The sequence below is a fragment of the Nanorana parkeri genome, unplaced genomic scaffold (genome assembly GCF_000935625.1).
Source record: "Nanorana parkeri isolate BGI_ZX_2015 unplaced genomic scaffold, ASM93562v1 scaffold41, whole genome shotgun sequence".
Lineage (NCBI taxonomy): Eukaryota > Metazoa > Chordata > Amphibia > Anura > Dicroglossidae > Nanorana > Nanorana parkeri.
In genome coordinates, this window is record NW_017306309.1 from 2022574 (window position 1) to 2047801 (window position 25228).

Here is a 25228-nt window from a genome sequence, read left to right on the forward strand (position 1 = left end):
GAAAAACAGCTAGCACAGCCCCAAAGCATTTGGTGTGAATCAGCCCTAAGGCCATCTCTAAGTACTGCATCCCTAATCTGCAGTTGAAGATCATCCCTAGTACTGCATTTGAAAAGATCACTGTCTGATCACTTTTTGAGCGACAGTGGGCGGAAAGTCAGAAGACCCAGGTGCTGAAAGAAAAATATAAAAAAAACTAGACTAGAATTGCTGGAAATCATATTCACCACAATGCTTCTTGGAGAATATCCTTTGGACAGGTAAGTTTAAACTGGAGTGTTTTGGCAAGTCACATCAGCTCCATGTTTACAGATGAAAAAAAGGAAGCTTTCAAAGAAAAGAACACTGTACCTACTGTAAAACATAGAGGAGTTACATAGTTACATAGTATTTGAGGTTGAATAAAGACATTAGTCCATCAAGTCCAACCTATACCAGCTTGTGAAGTAAGTGTTTGTGTGGTACCGTATCAAAAGCCTTTGCGAAATCCAGATATACCACATCTACCGGCTTACCTCCATCCATATCTCTACTTACCCCCTCATAAAAAGTTAGTTAGGCAGGAACGATCTTTCCTGAACCCGTGCTGATTGTCATTAACTATCCCGTTTTCCTGAACAAATTCTACCAGATAATCCTTAATTATTCCCTCTAACATTTTACAAACTACCGATGTTAGACTGACCGGCCTATAGTTTTGGTTATGTTTTGCGGCTGTTCATCAATGTTAAGCCTGATGAACTGCACGGTCTGGAAAGTGCTTGTTTTTTTTTTTTACAACTGTTCAATAAATGAACTTTTGGTAAACCTAAAAGGATTTTTCGGAGTGCTGGTGACATCCTTCTCAACAATTCATGTGATCAGCGGCGCCATTCGCAGTCATTGCTAGCACCCTTCCCTACTGTTGGGATTTCCGGTAAGAGTGCGACAAGGTTTTCACCATATGCTCTGCAGTGTCTTGCACAGGGTGCCTTGAATATGTGCAGGGCACAATTAAAAGTCTTAAGACTATGGATGACTTTTGTAGTGAAATGTACTGCCCAGTGCCAGAAAACTGTGTCTCAGTCTCAGGTCATGGGCCCTACAACAGGATAATGACTTAAAACGCACAGCTAAAAGCATCCAAAAATGTCTGAGAACAAAACATGGGATTATTTAGAAGTAGCCTTTTATAAACTCTGATCCAATCTAGCATGTATGGAAAGAGCTGAAACGTGCAGTCTATAGAATGCTACCTTCAAACCTCAGACAGCTAAAGCAGTTTGCTGAAAAAGGGCAGGCAAATCTACCTGTTGGCAGGTGCAGACATTTCCTTAAAAGATGCAGAAATCGCTTGTTTGCAAAGATTGCATCTAAAGGTTGTGCTACAAAATATTAGGTTAAGGGTTCCTTCATTTTTGTCCATGCCACTTTAATTTGTTGTAATATTCAAAATATTCTGTTGGGAAGCAAAAGCAAAGTCTGATTTTTATTAAATATGGAATAAACAATGATGGAAGCCAATTACTTTTGTCAGTTTCAAGTTATTTCAGGGAAAATTAAAAGTACTGACAAATTTGTCCACGTCTGTATATTTAAACATAAGCTATCCATTTTGCTAAATTGTGTTTTTTAGATTGTATTCTTTTCTATAAAATAATATTAGTTTCTTCTTGTCTCTTTGTCCTGCCGCATATAATAAATATGTAGGCCAGCAATGATGGCTCCGTTTCATTATTTGCAAAATAAAATGTCTTTATAACCCAATTAGAAATGAAAAATATTTTTGTCATTACTTAAAGCAGCTGCTTTGACCTTGTATAACAGAGTCTGACTAAATCATTAAACACTGCATGAACATTTATGTGCTTGGGAGATTCTGGCCTGCTACATGCACAAAGAAAAATATTTGAGAATCATTTTTTTCTTTTCATCAAATAAGTGTTATTTTATAATTCTGAGGTTAAGACCACATTTTTGTACGGTTACTTTTATGTTGCTTGAACGGAAAATACAGTCCATAGAAAATCTGGTATAAGGTCTGGGTAGTAAAAAGAAAGCATTGCGCAAGTTTTCAGGTCAGTTGACCCCATTATATGTTAACCCTTTTTGCGATCAGGGGTCATTGAGGCCTAATTGCGTAGGCCAAATTTTGAAGGATCAACATGTTTACGTTAACAATAACTCCATGACTAATTTACATATCTTTTTTTATATTAAGGACATATAAGGCTTATATTTGGTACACTGTTTTATTAGGCTGACAAATGTGTTATTATTTACAAATATACCTATATTTATATATGTAATGTATTATCATTATTTTTAATACTGCAACTGTGTCCGACAATAACATTATTAAATAGATGGCACCGCAGATCAACACTGCAGCCTGAAGGTGGCAGTGTTTATCTGCAGGCTGAAGGCTTCCCTTTTTGTTAGTGAAGCCTCCAGCCTGCTTGTGTTCACTATGCCAGAGCTAACATAGTGATTACATGATTGGGGACCACTCCTGAACATAAAGTGTCAGCTGCTGGCTCTCAATGAGAAAGATGTTTATTAATATATCTCCAACATGGATTATGTTGCTGGGAAACTATAATAAGCTTATTGCAGGTGGGGAGGAGTTCATTTAGAAGATAATTTAAATATTGTAAAGATACATCTTTAACTGAGTATGTTTTTTCATAGCTTGAAACAGCATTGTAGCTTCCACAAAGAGATGGGTTAGGAGATTCCAGATTTATTACATTCCTTGTGTCACTCATATCTCAAAACTGCGAATCACTTAAAAATAACTTTATTGTCCAATAGATAGCACTTTGAGTCTGAATTATAGTCTACGAGTGCATCATTTGCTTGTGCAGATTTTAATCCGTTTGGCTATTGTGAGGCAATATAGACAGTTTGTGAAACATGAACAAAAATAGCCCAATGTCTGTTGATCTCTTCTTGCCCCATGTACACTTGTTTATTATTTGAAAGTGCAAAGACACTATATTCTGTGGACCTAAATTTTATGGATACATGTCATGTACAGTATATGCTGAAAAGTGCTAGGCTTTCCTTGGATCCAATGAGGCTTAAGGTGACACTAAACTCAGGAGTTAAACCTTAAAAATGCATTTGAGTTCCTTAACAGCTCCAAGTACGCTCTCGTGATGGACTATAAACTCATGTTTCATTTGCTAATTTTTAGTGAGATTGTAGTTTATTACCAGAGTAAATTTGGATCATTGGCAACTTTACAACGCACACAGGGACCATGGGGGACAAAAGTATCCACCCTCCAGAAGGAAGGACAGTGTCAGCACCAATTCAGAGATGATTTGAGGATGTACAGCTGAGTGATACACAAATAAGCTATATTTTATTAATAGTTAAGGTACATTAATGCATTTTAAGGCTTCAACTCATGAGTTTAGTAAACTTTTAAGTTATAATGTCAAGTAGAAGAAAAGTATCTATGTTGTTCATAACAATCAGTTACATTTTAACTCTCATTTCTTAGGCAGATAAAAAAGAATAATGAAAGGAAGCCACTGAAATTCTATAGGCTATGGAGACCTCCTTTCTTCCAGCTTTCTCACATCTGGCCTGTAGAATAGCAATACATTTGCTTTACTCAACTTTTAAACTACTCCAAATATTAACTGGTGAATAGTGTTTCATAGACTTCATTTTTCCAGAGCAGTGAGGGTGAATAAAGTTCCTTAGCTGTGAAGTAGATCATCATAGGCAAATGCAATACATATTTCAAAATGTTTACACTTCAGGTATAATTACATGGGTATATTTTTACTCCATAAAAATGAATTTACTGCTTTACCATATGAAGAAAAAAATGCCTGTGTTTGCCTTGAGAAATCTGACATCATATGAAATAGCAGGTTTTTATAGTTTGGTCTGTGTGAGGGGACTCTTTTTTGCTTGTAATTAAACTGTATATGGTGATGTTTATACTGCTACTTACATTATATTAATAAAACCTTATGTATTTTTGGAATAGAACCTAAAATAATGCTTAATGTAGGTGGTCCATTTCTGCTGCATTGCACTTCGTAACACTCACCCATATGTTGGAAAGCCATAGGAAGGGGACCTCGTTGTAGTTTCCCTGAATTGACATTGATGGCATAAGCCATCCTTGCGTTCTTATGGTCATATGGATTTTAAGTACTTGGTAAATGTATTTCGTGTCTTCTCATTTCATAACTTATTTTTTCAGTAGAGCACTTAAAACACTAATTTCTCTTTCATTCATTGGGGAACACAGTCTCTGCTTTAGATCATCAGCTACTGAGTATAGGGCCACCTACAGCAAGAGGACACTAGGTACAGCTAACAAACAAAAGACAGCCAAGGGAGCCGCCCCTGCTAGATTGAATTTAGGAGTTGGGACAGAAATGTATTCTTGGAAATCCTAGTTCCTTTGGTCTTACTTCAATCAAGTTGCTGGCTGGGTGACAGGCTGGTTAAAGTAGATACTGGTCATCCCCCAAGTTGCAGCATCAAATACAACAACCTACTTTCCTTATGGGCAGGCTATGAGATTCTTTCATTGAAGGGTTACATATGACAAGCCACCCCAATAGTCAGCCACAGTGTCCCCCTTACAGGCCAGCGCCACTTTGGTTTCAGCGGGTGGCTTCCTGCAATTGTCTTGGATGGACAACCATGATTGCAGACAGAGCTTCACCATAAGGTGGTATCTCCCTTCCCTGCCACCATCTCTCTTTCCTACATGTGCCACTGCATGCTGCCTCTCTGGATAGGTCAGGCCAAGAATGCTTTCATCTCAAGGCTCTTCAGCAAGTTGCCTCTCCTGGATGTTTACAAAACCATTGGCATCTGCTCCCTTCAGAAGCCATCTATTGAACTGCTAAAGATATCAGTCTGCCCTTACTTGCAACAATGGCATAACTTCTGCTAGGAATGTTTCTGATATAGCGGTCTTGATGTGGAAGGAGTCTTTTCTACTCATTCATAAGGATAAATATGTGGTGATGCCTAAGGTCTCCTTTCTCCGTAAGGTGATCTCTGCTCTCCAACTTAACTCCAGTTTAACATAGCTTTACAATCCTTGCGTCCTGCACTGAAACAATCCCTCCATTTTTTTAACATGGTTCAAGTGGTTTACCTCAGTTACTTCTCTGTGACAGCTTCCATTTGCAAGCCTGGCTCTGTCATCCCTGATTGTCCCCATGAGGCTACTGCCTTTCCGTTCCACTGATGCTGGGTGGATTCATCAGACCATCTTTTAGGCCTTCAAGCTGAAGGTAAAAGTGCCTCCATTTCCAGTTACTGCACATCCCACTAGAAATGTTGGTGCTTTTTGGACTTTTCAGCTTTAGGTTTCAGTTTCCCAAATATGTAAGGCTGCCAGCTGGTCCTCTGTACACACTTTTGTCAAGTTTTGCCAGATGGATTTTCCAGCCTCTGCAGATACCAGTTTTGCCCAGAAGATAGTCATTACCTTTGCAAATGCCTCTGTTTTCCATTTTTCTGTTCCCTGTTAGGGTTGTTGTTCATTGGGTCTCTTAGATATTGTTTGCTGTATTACTTGCCCATCTGTTGGACTGCTTTTGAATGTCCCACTGGTTAAAGAATTGTACTACCCGTGTCCTGTGATGTACTATTAAGAAAACAGGATTGTTTACTTACCTGTAAAATAATCCCTTCTTGGAGTACATCACTGGACACAGTACTTTCCCCTCTGTTTTCTGTGATCTACCCTGTACTGCTTGCTGCAAACCTGAGGCAGGCTGGGAGGGGGAGGAGTTATGCAGGGCTGCCCTGCATCTTTTAATTGATTTGCCATTTTCCCTTACCTGAAGGCAGCTGCATAACAGTATCCTGTGATGTACTCCAAGAAATATATTTTACAGGTAAGACAAAAATCATTTTTTTTAATTCAATTATTAATTAACCATTTTCCTGCAGTTGGTTTCCTGCATATGTGAGTTTTGTAGCAGTAGTCTACAGGCTCAGTCACCACAGGCTCCTTAGTTAGGTATATTTATGCTTTTGTTATTAAATGCATAGCCCTTTTTGCTACTGAGTCAAGACATTGTACTGTTGGTATTATTTATGTGGACTGGGAATAAAGATGGTTTCCTTTTATAAATATGTAATTGTTTGATATTGCTGGATATTTAAAAAATAATTTGCTTTTGAATTTTCTATTGATAATTACATGATTGTCTTTTTTTTCTCCCATTTCCTGTAGGGTTGGGAAGAGACTGTAGATGCAGCACTGTCTCATATGTTAAGAACATGTCTGTCCAAAAGCTCTAAAGAACAGGCTCTTAACCTCACAAGTCAACTCACGATTCCAAAAGATACAACTAGGCTGAAGAAACACATTACCTTGCTATGTGACAGGCTGGCCAAAGGTGGCAGGTTGACTTTAAGTGCCGACTCTGGATCTCAGCAAGACATTGTAATGCCAGGTAAAATATGATTAATACATGTGATTGTGATTATTTATAAAATGTATGTTCGTTTCTGGAATGATCAGTGAAATGTACTTAAATACAAATCAAAACCAGATTAATGAAATTCAGTGTTAAATGTTTAATATAGATAGACCGCCAGCTGGCTCTTTTTATTTATTTATTTCAAAACTACTACTTTAGCTATACCCTTTACTATTAGGTGTAATGTATAGAGATATTTTGTAACTAAGTACTTTTACAAAGTGTCCATTTAAGACCTAGTCGCATCCAATATGATGTCATGTTCTGACATATATCACTTACCACAAGTTACCAGTTACAATTTTAGTTGTGAGCTTTGTATCAAGCAATTGTTTTCTCAAACAATTCATCCCCACACAGCTACCTCCTCATGTTTCACTTGCCCCTCCCTTTAAAATTGTAATCCCTCAGGTGCAGGGCCCTCCTTACCATCTTGACTTATATTGTAACTGTAATGTATGTCTTATATTGTAAAATGCTGCACAAACTGTTAGCACTATATACATTCTGTATAATAATAATATGGGTGAACAGTGTACACATTTTGACAGTGAAGAATGCTCACTATGGATAAGCAGGGTTTTAGTCTGATTTGTTACCAGTAAGTTGGTATCATTGTTTGACTTAGTTTAGCTAAATAAATGATTGTTGATGTCCCCAGTATAAAAAAACGCTAGTTTTACTCACTCACTACTGTAACTGAAGTTATATTAAAAATCCAGCCTTGTGTATTAAACTCCTACTTGACCAACTATATTCGTATTTAATTATTATTGTACTAGAGTCAGTGAAGCCATGTTAAGAGATTTTACTGTAATCTAGAAGAAAATAAACGGAGTACCAGAGTCAGATTGGCATGCGCCCCCTCCTTCCCTGTCCCTCCTCTTCTTTTCCCATCCTCTCTGCTTTGTACAAACTGTTTCTGTGGAAACTTTTTAAGCATTGTGAAGACAGTGTGTCAACACTTCTTTCCATTCTGTAAAGTGGAGCAGAACTCCCAAAACTATGTTTTTACTATAGGCTGCTAGAATCATAGATGGTTTAGGAAGAATGATTTCAAAATAGAAAACCTGCCTGTAAAATGGGGTAAATATATGCAAAACCATATTCCTGTATTTAAATTTATCTCAGTTTTTTTTAACTACTTGAGTTCTGCTGGCATTGTAAAACAGCACCTGTAGTCTGCAGCTGTGGTGGGGCCACTGCCTGGTAGCACATGCCCCCCCTTGCCCCCCCCCCCCCCACTCCGTTTTGATCCGACTCCATCTAGGATCCCCTGCTGAGATGGAATGGATGTTGCCCATGTGACAGGGACCTTAAGGGCCTATATGGGTAAAAGGGATATTTGAACAATTACATTTGCTAGAAATGTTCTTAATTTGTAGTTATACTCTCAATGTGAAAAATGTATTAATTCTCATTTGATATGCAAATTCAGTATCATGCTTTTATTTATTAGCTTTGCGTTCATTTTTGTATCTGTCATGATTAGGCCCTGATGAAAGAATATTTTGTTCTCCGGGGTATATAATACTGCATGCAGTGAGGGCTTTCAAACACATTCCACATTTTGCTGGACCTGAATGGGTCAATCTCTGGCTGCTTCCCATAGGCTTGAAATGTCAAAGACTTGTAAATAATACTCGCAAACCATGTTTGGAGACTATGTTTGGAGAGTAATGACTGTGATAAGAGTCAACATCCTCCTGGGATTGTAAAACCTTTTCTCTGCTGTTTACACATTGACAGCTCATAATGTAGACATTCAGGGTCTTTATAAGAAGAAGCTTCAGCTATTCTCATAAAAGATATTTTTTCAGGATACTTATTTAATTCCTTCCCTTGATAGCTGTACATTTTATAGACTTATTATTATTATACAGGATTTTTATAGCGCCAACAGTTTGCGCAGCACTTTACAATGTAAGGAAGACATTACAATACAATTCAAGACAAGATGGTAAGAAGGGCCTGTCTGTGAGAGCTTACAATCTAAAGGGACTTATATTAAAGGAAATACAGTTTTTGATAAAACTTCTGACTATAATTTTTAGCAGTGTTATATAATGTTAGCTACCAATAAAAGCAAGCAAAAAAGAAAAAGGAAGCACAGAAAAAATTATGAATTTCAACTGGCGAAATGCAAAAAAATCCTAAAAAGAAAACTAGGGCAGCTGCCACACTAAACTATTGTTAAACTGCAGTAAAGTAAAACAAAAAAAAGATTTCTTTCTGTCTATACAGATAGAGCATCTCTGATATACAGTAGCTTGGATATCTGCATGGCTAGCAATCCAAAATATATCAACAATGCTAAGTCTCCAAATCAAATCTTTTCAGTTACTTAGTAAAGGAGTCACTTTAATTGTCTATTTGGCATTATTTGTTTGAAACAAATTTACTTTGATTTACTTCTCAACTACATATTAAGCTGAAAGTGATTCTGTCGCTTAAAAAAACCCAATCTCGTAAAACTACATTAATAATACTTACCCGTCCAGTCTCTAGTGATTCCAGTCTTTGCTGTCTTTCAGAGCTACAACCACTGGACTCTTCAGTATCAAACATGTCCAGGTTTTGGATGCCTGCATGTCTCCTCTGTTTGTAGAGACACACTAGTGATGCAGCGGCTGGAACCACAGCACCCAGCGGGAAGACACAGGCATCCAACACACCTGGAAGTGTAAAAAGCTGAAGATTCCAGTGGTGGGTGTAGCTTTGCCAGGGAATGAAGATTAAAGTCACTGGCAATGTGACTGGTAAGTATTAATAAGTGCATCTAAAGTCCAAAAAAATGTTTGTTTCATTTTTTAAATAGAAAAATTAAAACTTCTGTCAGATTTGTATTGCTGGGAAGATTGACCCTTTCTCAAAAGTGAATGAAAAAACTTTTGAGTTGCCACTGCAATCGGAATAGAGGTAAAATCTTTCAGTGGGGCCACCTGATCTGGTGACAAGTAAGGGGATTTCCCTCACTTTTGAGAGATTTGCTTGCACTTCATTTGTGTCAACAGGGCAGGAAGTACAGCAAAATCTCTCCAATGGGACACGCATTACAGAAAAAGAAGCTTGGTAGGGGTTTTAACTAGGGATGCACCGATATATATCGGCTGCCAAAACATATCGGCTGAAAATGGCACTGCTCAGCCTCCTGTCACAGATCAGAGGAGAGCGGTGTGTGGGGCGGTGGCAGCCACAGGAGGCGGTGCGATGGAGGAGTCAGCTGTCAGATCGAGCTCTCCTCCCGACACTTCTCGCTCAGCCTCCTGTGACAGCTGTCAGGAAGCAGAATGAGGTACAAACACTCTGTGATCAGTGATCGCTGAGTGTTTGTAAATAATTGAGGACAGAGTATGGTTACTATATCGTCAATTATGAATGAATGGGAAGTGATCTACATCACCTCCTGTTGATTCATGATTGTAGTTACAGTAACCATACTCTTTGCACAAGTTATGAATGAACAGGAACACTCACTATAGGTGATTCCTGTTCATTTATAACTGAGACGGCAGAAAACGAGATTAAGGACTCTGTGTCCTCAATCTCTTTTTCTATTTTAAAAGGGAAATATCTGTTGTCTGTTTAGACCTCTAATAGTTCCCCCGAAGCCTCTAAAAGTAAAGTAAAAAATAAAAATATTTAATAAAAATAAAATATAAAAAAATTAAAAGTTTATAAAAAAATAAACAAAAATAAAATATTTTAAACATTTTGAAAAAATTAGGAAATAAACATTTTCGGTTTTCAGTTTGGTTTCGTTTCAGTTTTGTTTCGGTTTTTACATTTTCATTTCAGTTCACCTCTAGTTTTAACCATTTTAACCATACTCTATCTGAAATGATAAAACAGATTGTGACTTTAGACACACTTTATTGTAGTTTTATGGAATACTTGTATTTATTTGTAGTAGAGTTGCTTTAAGGTTTTTTAAATTAGTACCGTAAGCCCTTAATACATGCATCTGCGCTACTTTTTTTATAGGGGCGGCTCAAAATAAGCAGCTTTGAGTATCTTACCATCATTCTCTCATTTGACAGGCATTTTTTTACATAGAAATCTACCAATTATTTTTTACATTTACTTTCCTAAAACTTATTGTCGGTAATACTTTTGTTTTTACATATGCATCAAAGTCAGTGTTGTATATGCGTTCTCGAACCCATTTGTTCTTAAGGGTTGTAATGAGTACTGTTCTATTCCTGTTAAGTTTACATTATATATTTTTATTATATTGTCTTTTCTTTTCTTTTTTTTAGGACTCCCATCCAGCCCCCCACCAGTAGCAGTTGGGAATGCATAGTTCCATTCCTTTGTGATATATTATTAGCCTTGTTTTCAGTTAAAGCCAGCTCAAAATTGCAATGTGACTATCTCATGTCCTATCATTATACACTGGCATCACTAGGAGAAAATGTGGGGACGCAAGATGAGAATGAAGAAGACGGCGCTCACAATCGCTTCTGACATCACCTAGGTGGACTGCTACAAAATGGAGATTATTGAACCATTCAAGATGCTGCCTTGGTAGTTATGGGCAGAAGATGGACAACTGTGATTTAAAACTGGTATCATAAAATATGTTTTATATGTTTTCAGGTCATGTTAGCTACAATCCCAAGTTTATAGAGCAATCACTGAACTTGTTTTTGTATGCAGCTAAATCATTTTGTAGTTTTAAAATAAAAAATACACAGCAATTTTATATAGATTATGTATGAAATTGAATCATATTTTGCAAACCATCTGTGGTACACAGATGGCTACTTACTCTGTCCCTTGGGCTACTTAATGCAATAACCCAAATCATCCGTACACTTTTGCCATTAGCCAGATTGTATTTTTTTTTATCTGTTGTTTCCCAATAATCAATAGTTTATTGAAATCACCATATGTCAGCAGCTGCTTTCTGACTTAGAACCATGTTGCATTGTGAAAATTGCTGGGAGCCATAATATTTTCTTATCCCAAACAATTGTAAAATGCTAAGCAATTCATTTACAAGTTGTGATATAGGTAAATGTTTATATATTTTTAATAATGTGTAGCATTGTGACTATAAACGACTGTGAAAATTGAGTTAAAATAAATTATTAATAGACTGTTTTGAAATCTTTATATACATTGTTTCATACCATAAAAAAGGAAAAAAAATGGGTTTTCTTTTATTTCCAATGATTATAAGCATTTGTTTAGCTACTTTTTTGCGGGAGTGTTGAACACATTATGGCTGGGTTCACACCTAGGCGTATCGAATATGCGCGTTTGTCACGCGATTCGCTAGTAAAAAACGCGCAACAAACGCACACTTCCGAGGGCTACTTGGCTGTATCCCAATGGAAACGTGCGACAAAAACGCCCCAAAGAAGCCTGTACTTCTTTGGGCGTAGGGCGTTTTGTAGCGCGTTCATACGGCCTGTAATACGCCCAGGTGTGAACCATACCCATAGGAAATAATGGGATTTCGGTGTTTGAGCGTTTTGCAGAGTGTTCGAACGCACTACAAAATGCCCAGGTGTGAACCAGGCCTATAAGTTTCTTATAAAAAGGTGAAATCGAAATTGACATCAATTGCTTTGTTGTTTCTTTTTTAGAATATTTTACCCATCTTTAGGGGAAAAAAAACAAATGTTTTTTTTTCCTGTGAATTTCACACTTTTTTTGTATTCTACCTTTTTTATAAACACGTAATAAAAATGTTTTACCTGTTTTTAGACAAGAAATTCAACCATTTCATGCATTTTTTCACAGTCATACTCAGCACATTATGCCAATAATTTTGAAAAATTAATGTTGTTTATTTATTAACTATCTGTATTTTACTTAATTTCTTTATGGAAACAAAAAAAAATGAAAACCTCCTCCACGTCAAGAGGTTCTAACATAGAACACCAGAAATTTGTGTTCGTATTGCCTCGCTGATATTTGCCCATATGTGCCCAAGTACCTGGTGGGTGCTTTATAAGGGAGCTCAAAAAAGATGGGGCCCTCAATCAGAGCACTGTTCACTTCCCAGGTGGTTGTAAATGATTAGGTGGGGTTTATATGATAAGTCATTCAGATAAACTGTAGTAAATTAATATAACATATGCACACAGCTGTTTAAAATAAACTTTATTAGAAGAAAACCTTACCCATTCACAAATAGTGATGAATGAATCTCAACTAAGTGCTGAGATTTACTTCTCCAGGCTGATATTCTTAATCTGTCCAGCATGTAGTAAATTGATTAAAGGGGTCCACTAAATTGCTTGTGCCCAGTAATGAAAAAAGTGCAGGGACCCTACTCCTGGTCCATGAAAGAACTGGTTCCTACTTTGACTGAAGAAAGGCATGTGGATTTTGTACAAGTTTACCAGTTCACAAAGTAGATGTTTGCTAATTGGATATGTAGCAGCCCTGTGTAACCCAGAATACCTGTTTGTGTGAGTCAGTCTACTCGTTATTATGTACCAATTTATGAAAAAAAAAGGTTAAAGGAGAATTATGAGGCAAGTGATTTTCACTCAGCCTCATAATCTAAGCCGACCTGTGACAATGAAACTGTCACGGTCTGCTCAGTAGATCGGGAAGTGAGCGAACACATACCGTCACTCACTCACTTCTCGATCTATCCCTGCAGAGAGCCGTGACTGTCACTCACGGATCCCTGCAGGGAGTCTCCCCCTGTCCGATCCTCCAGCGCTGACTGACGAAACGGACGGGAGAGGGGGCGGGCACAGGTGGCTCTGCCTCTGGATAGGCAGAGGCAGCTGTCAATCCCGCAGCTGGGTGGATCCAGACAGTATTGTCGGCATCCGTCCCGGCTGCGGCGTCCCAGTATACCACGAGCTGTGAATGAGCTTTGGATCATATGAGAATGCTAATTTGTGTTCTCCCGTGACACTTAGAAGAACTATGGGGAAAAGCCCTGACCCCATCGTTCTCCTTTAAGTAATCCTGTGAGGTCATATTGCTTAAAGCATCTCCCTCCAATATTTTTGCTGTGTAGCTTCCAAGCCAAAACTAATTTAGTCTAATAGGGATCTGTTGTAGTAAATGGGACAAGAATTTCTGGAAGATTCCTGAATATTACATCCAAAATAGATATAATGGCGAACTGCAATGAAGGAATTAGCCTCAGCTTCTTTGTTATTTGAATGAATGCTTCAATGTCGTCAAGGCCTAACACAATACCACCCAAAAACTTAAAAGATTCCCCTGGTCCAATTTCTCTGCTGTAATTGATTACTTCTTTTTAGATTCTAAGTAAATGACCATATAGAGTATTAGCAAAGGAGGATTTTTTTTCTAATAAAGTTTATTTTTAACCCGGCATGTGTATGCATCACTTATTATGCATCACATAATCACTTTATTATGCATCAAAAGAATGAGTTAACCCAACCTGCATTCAAGTAACACATTTTTAACCCTGTACACAGTGCACTTTACTATATGCTAGGGTTATCTATGAATAGATAACCCTATGCACATTCCCACACCACATCCTGGGGGTGTCTATGGTGTGAAAGAGTCAGGTGCAAGACGGTATGTCTTGCGATGAAGGTAACTCCCTTGTTCTTTTACAGCACTTTTTATTTAGAAAAAAGTGGGGAGGTGCATGCGCACGGCTGACCAAAATGGATATCTTCTGATCAGCTCTGCACTGCCTTGATTATAAACAGGTCAGATTATATGGACAGCTGTGACATACCTGCTTGATTCCTCTGTAGACACTTCCCTCATACCTGGGAGATTCCTCATCCACTGATATGGCATACCGGGAGTGTATCAGAAAGGCAAAAGGGCTCAGACCACATTGCGAGAGACTCTCACAAAATGCTGCAGGCAGCACTTGTCAAAGACGACACATGCTCGAACCCTCTGATCCTCTAGAAGTGGGTTTGAAAGACTCGTGGCCTGCGTTTGGTGTACTCTCAGGTCCTAACTGTGCAGTTTGAGGGTGTCTTACACAAAGTTTTGGACGGCCCTTAAACAAATTACAACTCGGCTCATTGAAGAAATAAAGGGCATTGGCAAAAACATGTCTACCCCGGACATGTGCTGCAATGATATAACCACAGCTCTTGAAGGCCATGAAGATAAAATAGACTGAGGTCTACAAACCCATGTTTGTTGATGCACCTTATTAAGGTGTTACTACTGTAATCTGTGGAAGACAGCCAATCCCTGGAAATCCCAGGACATAGCTATCACCTATTTGATAAATGTTACCTCAGTGTATTCCAATACCTCTGGGGATTTACTTCTAAGCTCCTTTATGGAGGGAAAAGTAATTCTTTCACCTCAATTGACGAGGCAAAGAAAGACTTAGAAAGCACTCTGGCTACTCGACCCTGAGACCAACACACTCCTCTGAGATGGCCCTCCATCTCTATACTGTTATAATATCTCTCGGCCACTCAGAGTTCTTTGTGTATACCTCAGTCTTGCCTCAACCCCAGTACTGGCAGCCAATCAAAACCTGCCAGCAGCTGTTTCTGCTGGACCAGGATGAGTACTTCCTGATTTTCTTATCTTTCTCGCTTATTGAGAATGGACCTGAATGTATGGCACTCCCTGTTGCTTGTGACTGCAGAGACTCCACTCTTATATGTTGGCTTCACCTCTTTTTCTATACATCTTGGTTTATTTGCACCACAAAAATCTATCCAATCTGAATTACGCATTTAATAGGATTTGACCCAGGGAATACACTGCAGGTTAACATGTGTTAGTAACTTAATTGCTGTTATTTGTGACCACTCTGCGCCCTGCAGAGACATATCCTCCAGTTCGTATGAAAATTAACCTCACACTGGGTTATGAAACAAGCACTATATAGAACAAAACCACAGGGTGGCCTGGTACTCCCAATATTACCATTCTGCACATATCGTCCAAACAGCACATGGGCAACCCATACATAGAACCTCCTTATGGGTCTCATTAGAAGCATACTTGGCCTATCCACTATCTATAAACAATCTTCTGTTGTTGTCTCCAGAATGCTCACTTTAATCATGTGCCGTGTAACCATTCCATGCAACTATGGGATTAACTGAAAAATGTGTACAAACTAATCTCCCCGCACATTAACTATGTAACCAAAGACATATTGGGTTGCCTAAGACATGAGGTCTTAGGCAACCCAATATGTCTTTGGTTACATAGTTACATAGTATTTGAGGTTGAATAAAGACACATGTCCATCAAGTCCAACACTTTGATATAAGCAGTGCCCAATTAAACACTTTCCGATTGAGGGGCGATACCCTTTCATACGCCTCAGACCTTTCACCATTTAAACCAGAACTATCTTTTAGAATCTCCAATTCAAACATGTTCTTCAACAGCTGACCCTCTCTCCAAACAGGATCTATCTTCTCAAACGACATTTGCAAACCACTTCTCCAAAAATTTACAGGGCCCAGGGCTTATCTCCTTCCTGTATACTCTACTTTTATCTATGGACCCCTACCCCTCCATATGAGGCAAAAAGAAATTAAACTTCCAGCAACCCCTTGGATTGGAAGCGCATCTGGGTTTTTGTGACAAAAGCTCAAACAATGTCTTAAGGGTCTATTCACTAAGCTGCCGTAGGCAGCCGAGTGAATGACCGTCCTGAAGTGAAGTGAGCCGAACACTGTTCGGCTATTCCCTTTAGGCTGGTACGGCCTTCAGGCTGGTACGGGTCTATTCTTTTTTTCTTAATTCTGACACGAGCGATATCAGAATAGAAAAAAAAACAAAAAACAATTTCCCATTGAAAAGCATTGGTACATTACTATTGGCTATTTCAATTTGCAATAGCCAATGTAAACTAGCATTGTACCCGCCCTCTGCTGATGGACCTGATGGAGAACTGCAGCAGAGGGCGGGTACAATGCTAGTTTACTATTGGCTATTGCAAATTGAAATAGCCAATAGTAAAGTACCAATGCTTTTCAATGGGAATTTTTTTTTCTTTACTATTCTGACATCGCTCCGTGTCAGAATAAAGAAAAAAAAGACAGCAGTGTTTCTCTCCTTGGCGGACGGGAGCAGGAGACTCCCGGGGCGCCAGGGAGAGTTAGCTGTTTGGAGATCAGTGTCCCTGGTTAGCAGGTAACCAGGGACGCTGATCTCTCTGCAAGTGGCCAGAGCCAGCCGTAAGATCACGGCATGCTCCGCCCAGCTGTCAGAAGCAGGCTGTTGGCCGGCCAATGGCCGGCCAGCTTCGGCTTTCAGCACGGCTCATCCAAGCCGATGCATATGTGTTCGGCTCGACTGAGCCGCTCGGCCATGTTTGGGAGCTGTACGGGCTATTGTCAGTAGAACCGAAGGGGTCCTGGGGCCAAAGCTACGGCCAGATCCTTCGGCAGCTTCGTGAATAGACCCCTTAGTGGTCAAGGCAAACTATGAACTCCTCTTGCATTGCTATCTAGTTCCCTTAAGAATATCTAGTTCCTTCCACAATTACCCACCATATTGCTTTTGGGGTTGTTGGGTGGAAGGATCTATGCTGGGATTGCCACAATTTTGGATCCGGGTTTATCAGCATTTATATACAGTGACATGTGCCTCTTTCCATTAAAACCCATATGAGGCCCTCCTCAACCAAAAACCTGACACCTATACACCTAACACATATTCTTACAGCTGCCAAAGGGGTGCTTGCTCAGGCTTGGAAAACCCCAATTATCCCCTTTACCAAGGTCAAACACTCTGGTCTCACAAGTTTATGAAAGCTGGCGATGAAGAACAATACCATGACTACATTTTGAAGAGTATGGACACCATGGGGGTGATTTACTAACCTAAACACACGCATGCACTAGGTGTGTGTGATTTTTACACAGCAAAACTTATTTATCAACCAAAAAGTCTCTAAAACCATATTTCCACTAATGCCATATATGGAAAAATCATGCACATGATGCATATATAATGCTGCTTCACAGTTTAGACAAAAATGGTTAGCTCATGCATTTACATTCCTGCATTCATTAACGCAAGCAAACACAACATTGAGCTAATTTACACAACATCACCTTGCAAATTCATGCAGGGCTTTGCACAACACACCTGCTGGGTGTGTACACACTACAAAGGCGTTTAGATTCCACCCATAGATCATGCTGGGAGGGAACACACTACAGAGGTGTATACATGTTCGTGGTGTGTTTATAAGGTTAGTAAATCAACCCCCATGAATCAAATCCAACATGCTTCCTGCCTTCCATTCAGATCACCTGACAGTGTCCTCTCTCTAGTCTCTCCAAATCAATTATATTGCATGGCTCCCTATTGGCCAAAAACATGCTAAGCGTGAACATAGTCCATGTTCTCCTCAGGGGGAACAACACTGAAAAACCCACCTTGGATTGTCCCCTTGACCTTACCCCCTTTTTGTTTCCCCATGCCTATCACCTCCTTACCTTCCTTCCCTTTCCCCCTCCTACTCATTCCCCCCTCTCCTTTCTCTTTGCTTCTTTCCCCCCTTTCTCCACTTTTCACCTCTGTCCATTATTTTCACTCTTCTACTGACCCCCTCCCATAGCTTAAAAATCTGATTTCTAGATTTGCTATTACTGTGTACTCGCTATGTATTTGTTAAGGTAAAGAAACGGACTTTCATTATTATCACTTACTTGTTACAACTGTTGTTTGCCTGCACAACCTTGTCTATGATCTCTCAGTGCTGTACCTGATTGTATACCTATATATACCTATATATACCTACTTTACTGCATTCTTAATACAAGTTTATGGAGCAAGAAAAAAACAACTTTCGTGACACTGGTTCTGTAGAATTACAGGAGCAATGTCAAAGTTGACCTAATATCCATTGAAAAAAAGAACACTGATTGAAGAGTAGCTTTCAGAAAGGGAACTCTCAATAGTGAACGCAGGTAAAATGATGTATTCACCTGCTCACAAATAGGAAAAATCCTAATGGAAATGAATTTTGTCATGATAGAAACATGATAACAAAAAGATGGTAAATACTGGGGAAAATGACTAATGAATAAGTGCAGTGCTGTATAAAGAGCCAAACAATATATGCTTTAGAAATATAACACATGTAAACCAGTTGGTCAATTGTTAATAAACAGAAATTGCTCTCTCTATTTCATGTGTGTGTGTGTGTGTACTAGTCTATATGTCTAGCTAATGAGTGGATGTTTGTAGATTACTTTAGTAAAAGGCTTGATTAAAGTGTATGTCTAACAAACATTTTTTTTTCTTTATTTTTTTTCTGGATAGGGTGTCAGGTGATGCTGCCTGGGCTCTGTTAAAGAATTTTCCCTTACTGTCTTGGTGGTATTAGTTTTACCAGGAAGTTAACAGTACACTTTATCTTTTTTCCGCTTCCCTGATACTGCATTGTTGTAACTGAACAAAATAAACGTATGAATGGTTTCATTTGAATCCACTGTTAACAGGTGGACTAAAATGATACTTTCTGGTTTCCACGCAATTTAAAATGACACTAAACTCAGGAGTTAAAAATCCAAAAATGCATTTAAGTACCTTAACTATTAAATAAAATGTATCTTATTTGTGTATCACTCAGCTGTAGTTCCTCAAATCATCTCTGAATTCATGCTGACACCCTTCCTTCTGGAGGGTGGCTACTTTTGTTCCCCATGGTCCCGGTGTGTGTTATAAAGTAGTCACTGCTACAAGCTCCCAGGATGGACTACAATCTCAATACAAATTAAACCTGAGATTGTAGTCCATCCCGGGAGCAAGCGTGGATCGGTGGCTACTTTACAACACACGCAGGGACCATGGGGAACAAAAGTAGCCTCCCTTCAGAAGGAAAGACAATGCCAGTATGAATTCAGAGATGATTTAAGGATCTAAAGCTGAGTGATACACAAATAAGATACATTTGTGTTAATAGTTAAGATACTTGATTTAATTTTTAAGATTTAACTCCTGGGTTTAGTGTCACTTTAAATGGAAGGTTTTCTGCAGGCATGCACATGGAGAATACCCATAATTTCCATTAAAGGATCTACTTGCCTGTATATCGATTGCTTACATGGCCTAATATCTTATATTTGGCCCTGCCCAAGCCCAGGTTGAATTTTTCAGTCTAGCGGTACCAGTCATAGCCACTTATCTCATTAAGGCTCATGCCGTGTGTCATAGGGGTGTACTTGCATGGAACCTACAGTTTTTTTATGTGTATATATTGCAAGCCTGCATTTAGAAAGAGAAACATGTGATGGCCCTCATGTACATATATAATTACAAACTGTGCTTAAAAAACAAGTTATATTTAAAACATTAACACATTAGCATTTGTTGAGATTGCATATTAAAAAAGGATTCTTAACAGTCTTCATAATTCAGCAGATGTTTAAGTAAATTAGATTAGGTTACTGCCATGTAATTACATACTTAAAAGGATTAGAGAGTTTATAATGTTGCTTAATGGCATACATGATGACAATGCCTTCTTCACAGACTCTTTGTAGAATGAGAGAGATTACTGTGATTACCTTGTCACTTGCTAAGAGAGAGCAAATTCACGAGCAAATCCTATACATATAAAAAGACTAAATTGTATCAAAGAAAGAAAAAAAGAGTTTGGACCTTTAAGGTACTCCAAGGATTACACAAAGTGTACTTTTGTATAAAATGTAACACATTTTTATTTTAACATGTCTAAAAATATATAAACATGGTTTTAAAAGGAAAAGAGAGATTGTCTAAAACAGACCAAAGGATGCAGCCGCATCCTCCCATAATTTTAACATTACAGTACTTTTTACAGTTTGCTGAATATCACATTCCTTATTGTGTTGTAGTCCAGTGGGAAAATAACAAATTTCCACGTGTTTCATGGAGATCCGCTTCTTCAGGAATAGGCTACTGTCTTTCTATAAAAAAAATTGTATATTAAAGAACATAGTTTAATTCTAATTGGTATAGACACATTTATTGATTAATACAGTTTGTCTAGTTCAATGAACTTACGGTACTATCCACAATTCAACCATGGGCATGGATGGGGAGGAACCACAGAAGAGCAAAGAACAGGGCACCCACAAACCAAGCACAGGAATCAGGAGAATTAAAAGCAATCAGGGAAAGCCAGATATTCTATTGGGTAGTAACACCTCAAACATTCTTCTTAATATCAAATGGGCCAAACCTATAGAAAACAGTAAGTACTCCTTGAAAAGCAATAATGTAATATGCCCACATGGGTACACAAACCAACAACTATCATTTATTATATTACCTGATATTATCCATTTCAATCATCAATGCATATTGTATGACCAGTAATTTGTGCTTTCAACACTGCCTATTGGCAAAGTCATTACAATATATATTAAAGTAAGACTCTCATTTCAATTAAACACTAATAGAAAATATGAGTGTCAGATGTTAAATAGTGGCAATTCCTTCAAGCAAGGAGACTTATACAGGTACATAAAGCCTTTCCACATGGATATATCCAATCATAAAACAAAATGTTTCCATGAGTTTGTTTCTTACCAGAGATATGTCCAATTCTTTTTTTTTCTCAATCCTGAATTCCAAATGAAATCCTGAAGACTAAAAACGAAGAAAATTTTTTGGTTATTTTTATTCAAATGTCCAATACTATAACAGAATACAGCAGAATCAGGAACTCTTTACTCTGCATATAATACTTTCAAATGTGTGGATCCAGTGAAAATTTAATATTAGTCGACCAACTGACAGGCTTGGCAAAGATATGTAAGGGCCATTGTCGGTGGGCTTTTGTTTGCTTCTCTCCCCATACAGATCTATGGGAATGTAAAAGCAGCATGAAGCAGGTCAAATGCACTGCTCAATTAATTCTGAATGGTCTCTGGAATTTTTAGATATTTTACCCTTTTACTGTTGCCACTATAAGTAATACTGTGTGGCAGTATAAGGATGTAAACAAACAGTAGCAGCCATGGCACGTTGTAGAGCCAAATTCAGGTCCTGTAATAGAAGTGATTGTCCTACTCAGTATTCACTAACACAGTAACACAGTAAACAAAAGGTTCAGTGCTGGAGGACTTTGTACAGCAAATCAGTAGCATAAACAAAATCTGTTCATCCAAACTGCTAACTAAATGTAAGTCAATTCCTGATTCACAGGATGTCCCCTAATGGGTTCCTCAAAATAAATAGGCACCTAATTTACCTTTTTAGTGTTCTGTTAGCAGTCAACCTTTTCCCCAGCAGCAGACTCTAAAGGTGGCCATAAACTTTACAACCATCGCAAAACCTTAGTCTTGCGATGGTTGTAAAGTAATTAAAAAAACTTACGATCTGCCCATCTTGGACAGGCAGATCGTACTTGCGATCATCGCAAGCCCGCCCGCCTGAGGGGCGAGCTTCCGATGAGCGCAACGCTGAACGGGCAGTGTGCGCGTGCGCACACCGGCCCGTTCGGCATTTGTCTCCCGAGCATCATTCAAACCAGCCGAAAATCGTAAGCTTTTCGGCTGGTTTTCTAACATGCTCCTTAGACAAAACTGTAGAAACGATCGCACGTCTTCATTCACACTGCACGATTCTCGTACGATCGCGGGATTTCCCGCGATTCTCATAAGAGAATCGTGCAGTGTATGGGCACCTTTACAGTAGAGATAGTAAAGAGAAAGTGCCCTCAGCATTAGTCAGATCACATATAAAAAGCCCTGTGGACATCTGAGACTACTTAGGGATTAATTAGGCTAACAGGTTAAGACGTGGAACTAGGGTTTGAGGCTTTATCCAACCCAAAGCTCTACAAAGCCTCTGTACTTCAGGACCCAGGTCAGAACGGGTTAACAGCAAATCTGAAAAATGTGTCATAAGCCTGGAAGAAGTCTAGTATCTTGGCTACAGCACTGGGCAAGACGAGTCATAAAACCTCTAATGGACAAGATGGAAACGATTATAAGTTCGCCCCAGTCCATGTTAAAAAAAACAAAAAAACAGGATAGCGGCACTGGCAAGCAGGATTGTGAACAGTGTGTATATGTCACCTAGCTTTCTCACATACGCTTTTCGAGGGGCTCCAGGGTTTATGACTGATGCGAAGAAAACAAACTTTTTGTTTTCTTAATAATCTCTTTTTTGGGTCCACTTTGTCGAGCTTTAGCTGAGATAAAGCCTTCATAACTAGAGTCAAATCTTACCTGGTAGACCGACCTCATTATTAGTCTCAGCTGTCCCCAGGCCTTTATATATGTGAGCTGACTGATGATCAGGGCTCACTTTATTGCACTCTCTGCTGTGGGAACCCGCTGCTGTGTGAAAAGGCTAAGTGCCGACAAAACACTAAAAAAAGGTACAAGTGCTGCCTGTTTGTGTTGTGTAACCCATTTGGGGGATGTTAGTCAGGAGCTGACCTTAGTTTAGTAGGCGGCTTGGACAAGCAGATTTTTTATTTTTTTTAATGCTTTGGACTTGTTGTAAAAAACCCTCCTGCATTGAAACTGTGCCAAATAAAAGTGGTGGTTTACCACTTCCAATATCACATGCGCATGTCCCCCTTACAATATGATTCCGCAACACAGATTGTTTAGTGTAAAATACACAAAGCTCAATCAACCAATACATAAAGATTAAAACATTAAAGGAGAAATATGGGGAGAGGGAAATACACTCATCCCCATAATTAGAGCCAATGTGTGACACTGAAGCTCTTTTGAGTGGGAACTGAGCAATCACATACCACCAATTGCTGCAATACCAATCTTTTTCCTGCAGAGAACGGTGACTGTAAAGGGGCCCATACACCTTACGATTATCGTACGATAATCGTATGCGATCGACTTTTCGTACGACAATCGTAACGTGTGAATAGAGTGCCCGACCGATAGTACTGTACAATCGTACGACTTTTGACGGTCAAGCATGTTTGAAAACTTGATGTTCGCATGGTTGGTGGCGTTTCCGTCCATCAAACGTCGTACAATTAACACTGCGCATGCGCAAACAAAAATAATTGCGGTCAATTACCGCAAGTCGTCCAGGTGTTTTTTTTTTAACTACCGCTGATTGAACCTTTCGATAATCGGGGCAGGATGGGGCCGTCGTCCAAAAATCGTCCGATAATCGTAAGGTGTATGGGCACCTTTAGTCTCTACTCTCCACAGGGATTCCCCCCCCTCCCTCTCCATTCCTCCAGTGCTGACTGGGGGGATTGGGAGCTGGTGGGCACAGCTGGCTCTGCCTCTAGAGAGACAGCTGTCAATCAGGCAGCAGGGTGGATCCTGAAAATATTGTCGGGATGCGCCCTGGTTGCAGTGTGGTTCTGCCCTGTCAGCATATAGCAGGTAATAGAGTTTTGGGTTCACAGGAGGACATTACTATATGTCCTCCTGTGACCCTAAAGAGAACTATGGCAAAAAAAGATGGCCATAGTTCTCTTTTAAAAATCACAGTTAAAATATATCTGTAAATCCTTTTAAAGAAAACAGTTTTCAAAACACTTAAAATATCATCTGTGCTATTCCTTAATTTTCAAGGAACAGAAAGAACAAAGATTTCAGTATAGGGGAAAAAAAACTTGGAATAGGAAAATAAAACACAGCATTTGCAAAAACAAATGGATATCATAATTTTGTTTTTAATTTTCCTAGATGTATTGACTATAATATGGCAATCCAATACTCTCTTTTTCCCCTCAGATGTATGACTCAGTCACCCCCTCCATGTGGTATTGTTATGTTCTACAGAACTTGAAAATGGTTTTGTCTAGCTGTGTGTTTTATTTAAATGTACAGACCACTTTTTCTGTGAGATCTGTAAGCCAAACGCTAAGGATAGTTTTAAAACCCTGTTAACTTGTCTGGGTTTCTGTCTGTAAAAACATTTTTTGTACAAGTGTTATATTAAAAATGTGCAATATCAAAGTATTGTGAATGTTAGGATATGGCCCTTGGAGATAGGGAAAGGCCTTATGCACATGGGTGCAAAAGGCCATAAAGCATACAGTGTGGGTGTATTTCAACGCCAGGGATACACAGCTGTGGTGTACAGACATCCACAGTAAGTAGTGAATGGGTGTAGTCGGCTATATGTGGATTTACACCACTACTTGCATAAACCTGCACATGTGTACTGGTGTACAACCTGGCCCCAGCTAGTCTGCACCCAGTGGTGTATACCTTTACATAATGTAAATACAATGATACATTACGTAATGTATTACTGTATTTAAATACAAGTCATTTGTTTCATATCCTTTGTCCATCACCTAAACCTGTTACCGTAACCACTTCCTGGCCAGCCGATGTAAAAAAACGGCCGCCCGGGAGCTTCCTGGATCTGAGCGGGCATATTTAAACGTCCGTTCAGCCATGCCCACTCATGCGCAAATTTTCAGTAATTTTTCCTTAATATAGTAACAAATAAAAACCCCAGTGGTGATTAAATACCACCAAAAGAAAGCTCTATCTGAACCCAAAAAATGGTCTAAAATTCATTTCAGCGTTGCATAATGGAATAAATGTCAGTCAAAGTACCGCAGCGCTGAATACTGAAAAATGGCCTGGACAGGAAGGGGATGTAAACACCTGGTCTTCAAGTGGTTAATCATCTGGTTCCAACCACTTTCATTTAATAACTGGGCAGAGAAAACTGATCAGCCTTGCATACAACAGCTGACTACTGCAGCAGTGTTAAAGTTGAACTCCAGACAGATTTGAAAGGCACATTTAGCTCTGTATCTATCAATACATCATTGAATGTACTTTTTCATGCAGCTGTTGTAAGTACCTAAATGACTTGACTTGGTATCAGCTTCTTGCTGTAAAGCAGTTTTAGGCCTG

General features: G+C 39.0%; 1 protein-coding gene across 1 annotated transcript in view; it reads left to right on the plus strand.

Moving 5' to 3' along the window:
* Window positions 1–11549, plus strand: part of BBS9 (Bardet-Biedl syndrome 9) — a 248417-nt gene extending 236868 nt beyond the window's left edge. Inside the window, exons 22-23 of the mRNA XM_018571278.1 lie at window positions 6209–6431; window positions 10718–11549. Of these exons, the coding sequence (XP_018426780.1) occupies window positions 6209–6431; window positions 10718–10761 (267 nt within the window). The 3' untranslated portion in view covers window positions 10762–11549. The remainder of the gene's footprint in view (window positions 1–6208; window positions 6432–10717) is intronic.
* The last annotated feature ends 13679 nt before the right edge of the window (window positions 11550–25228 follow it).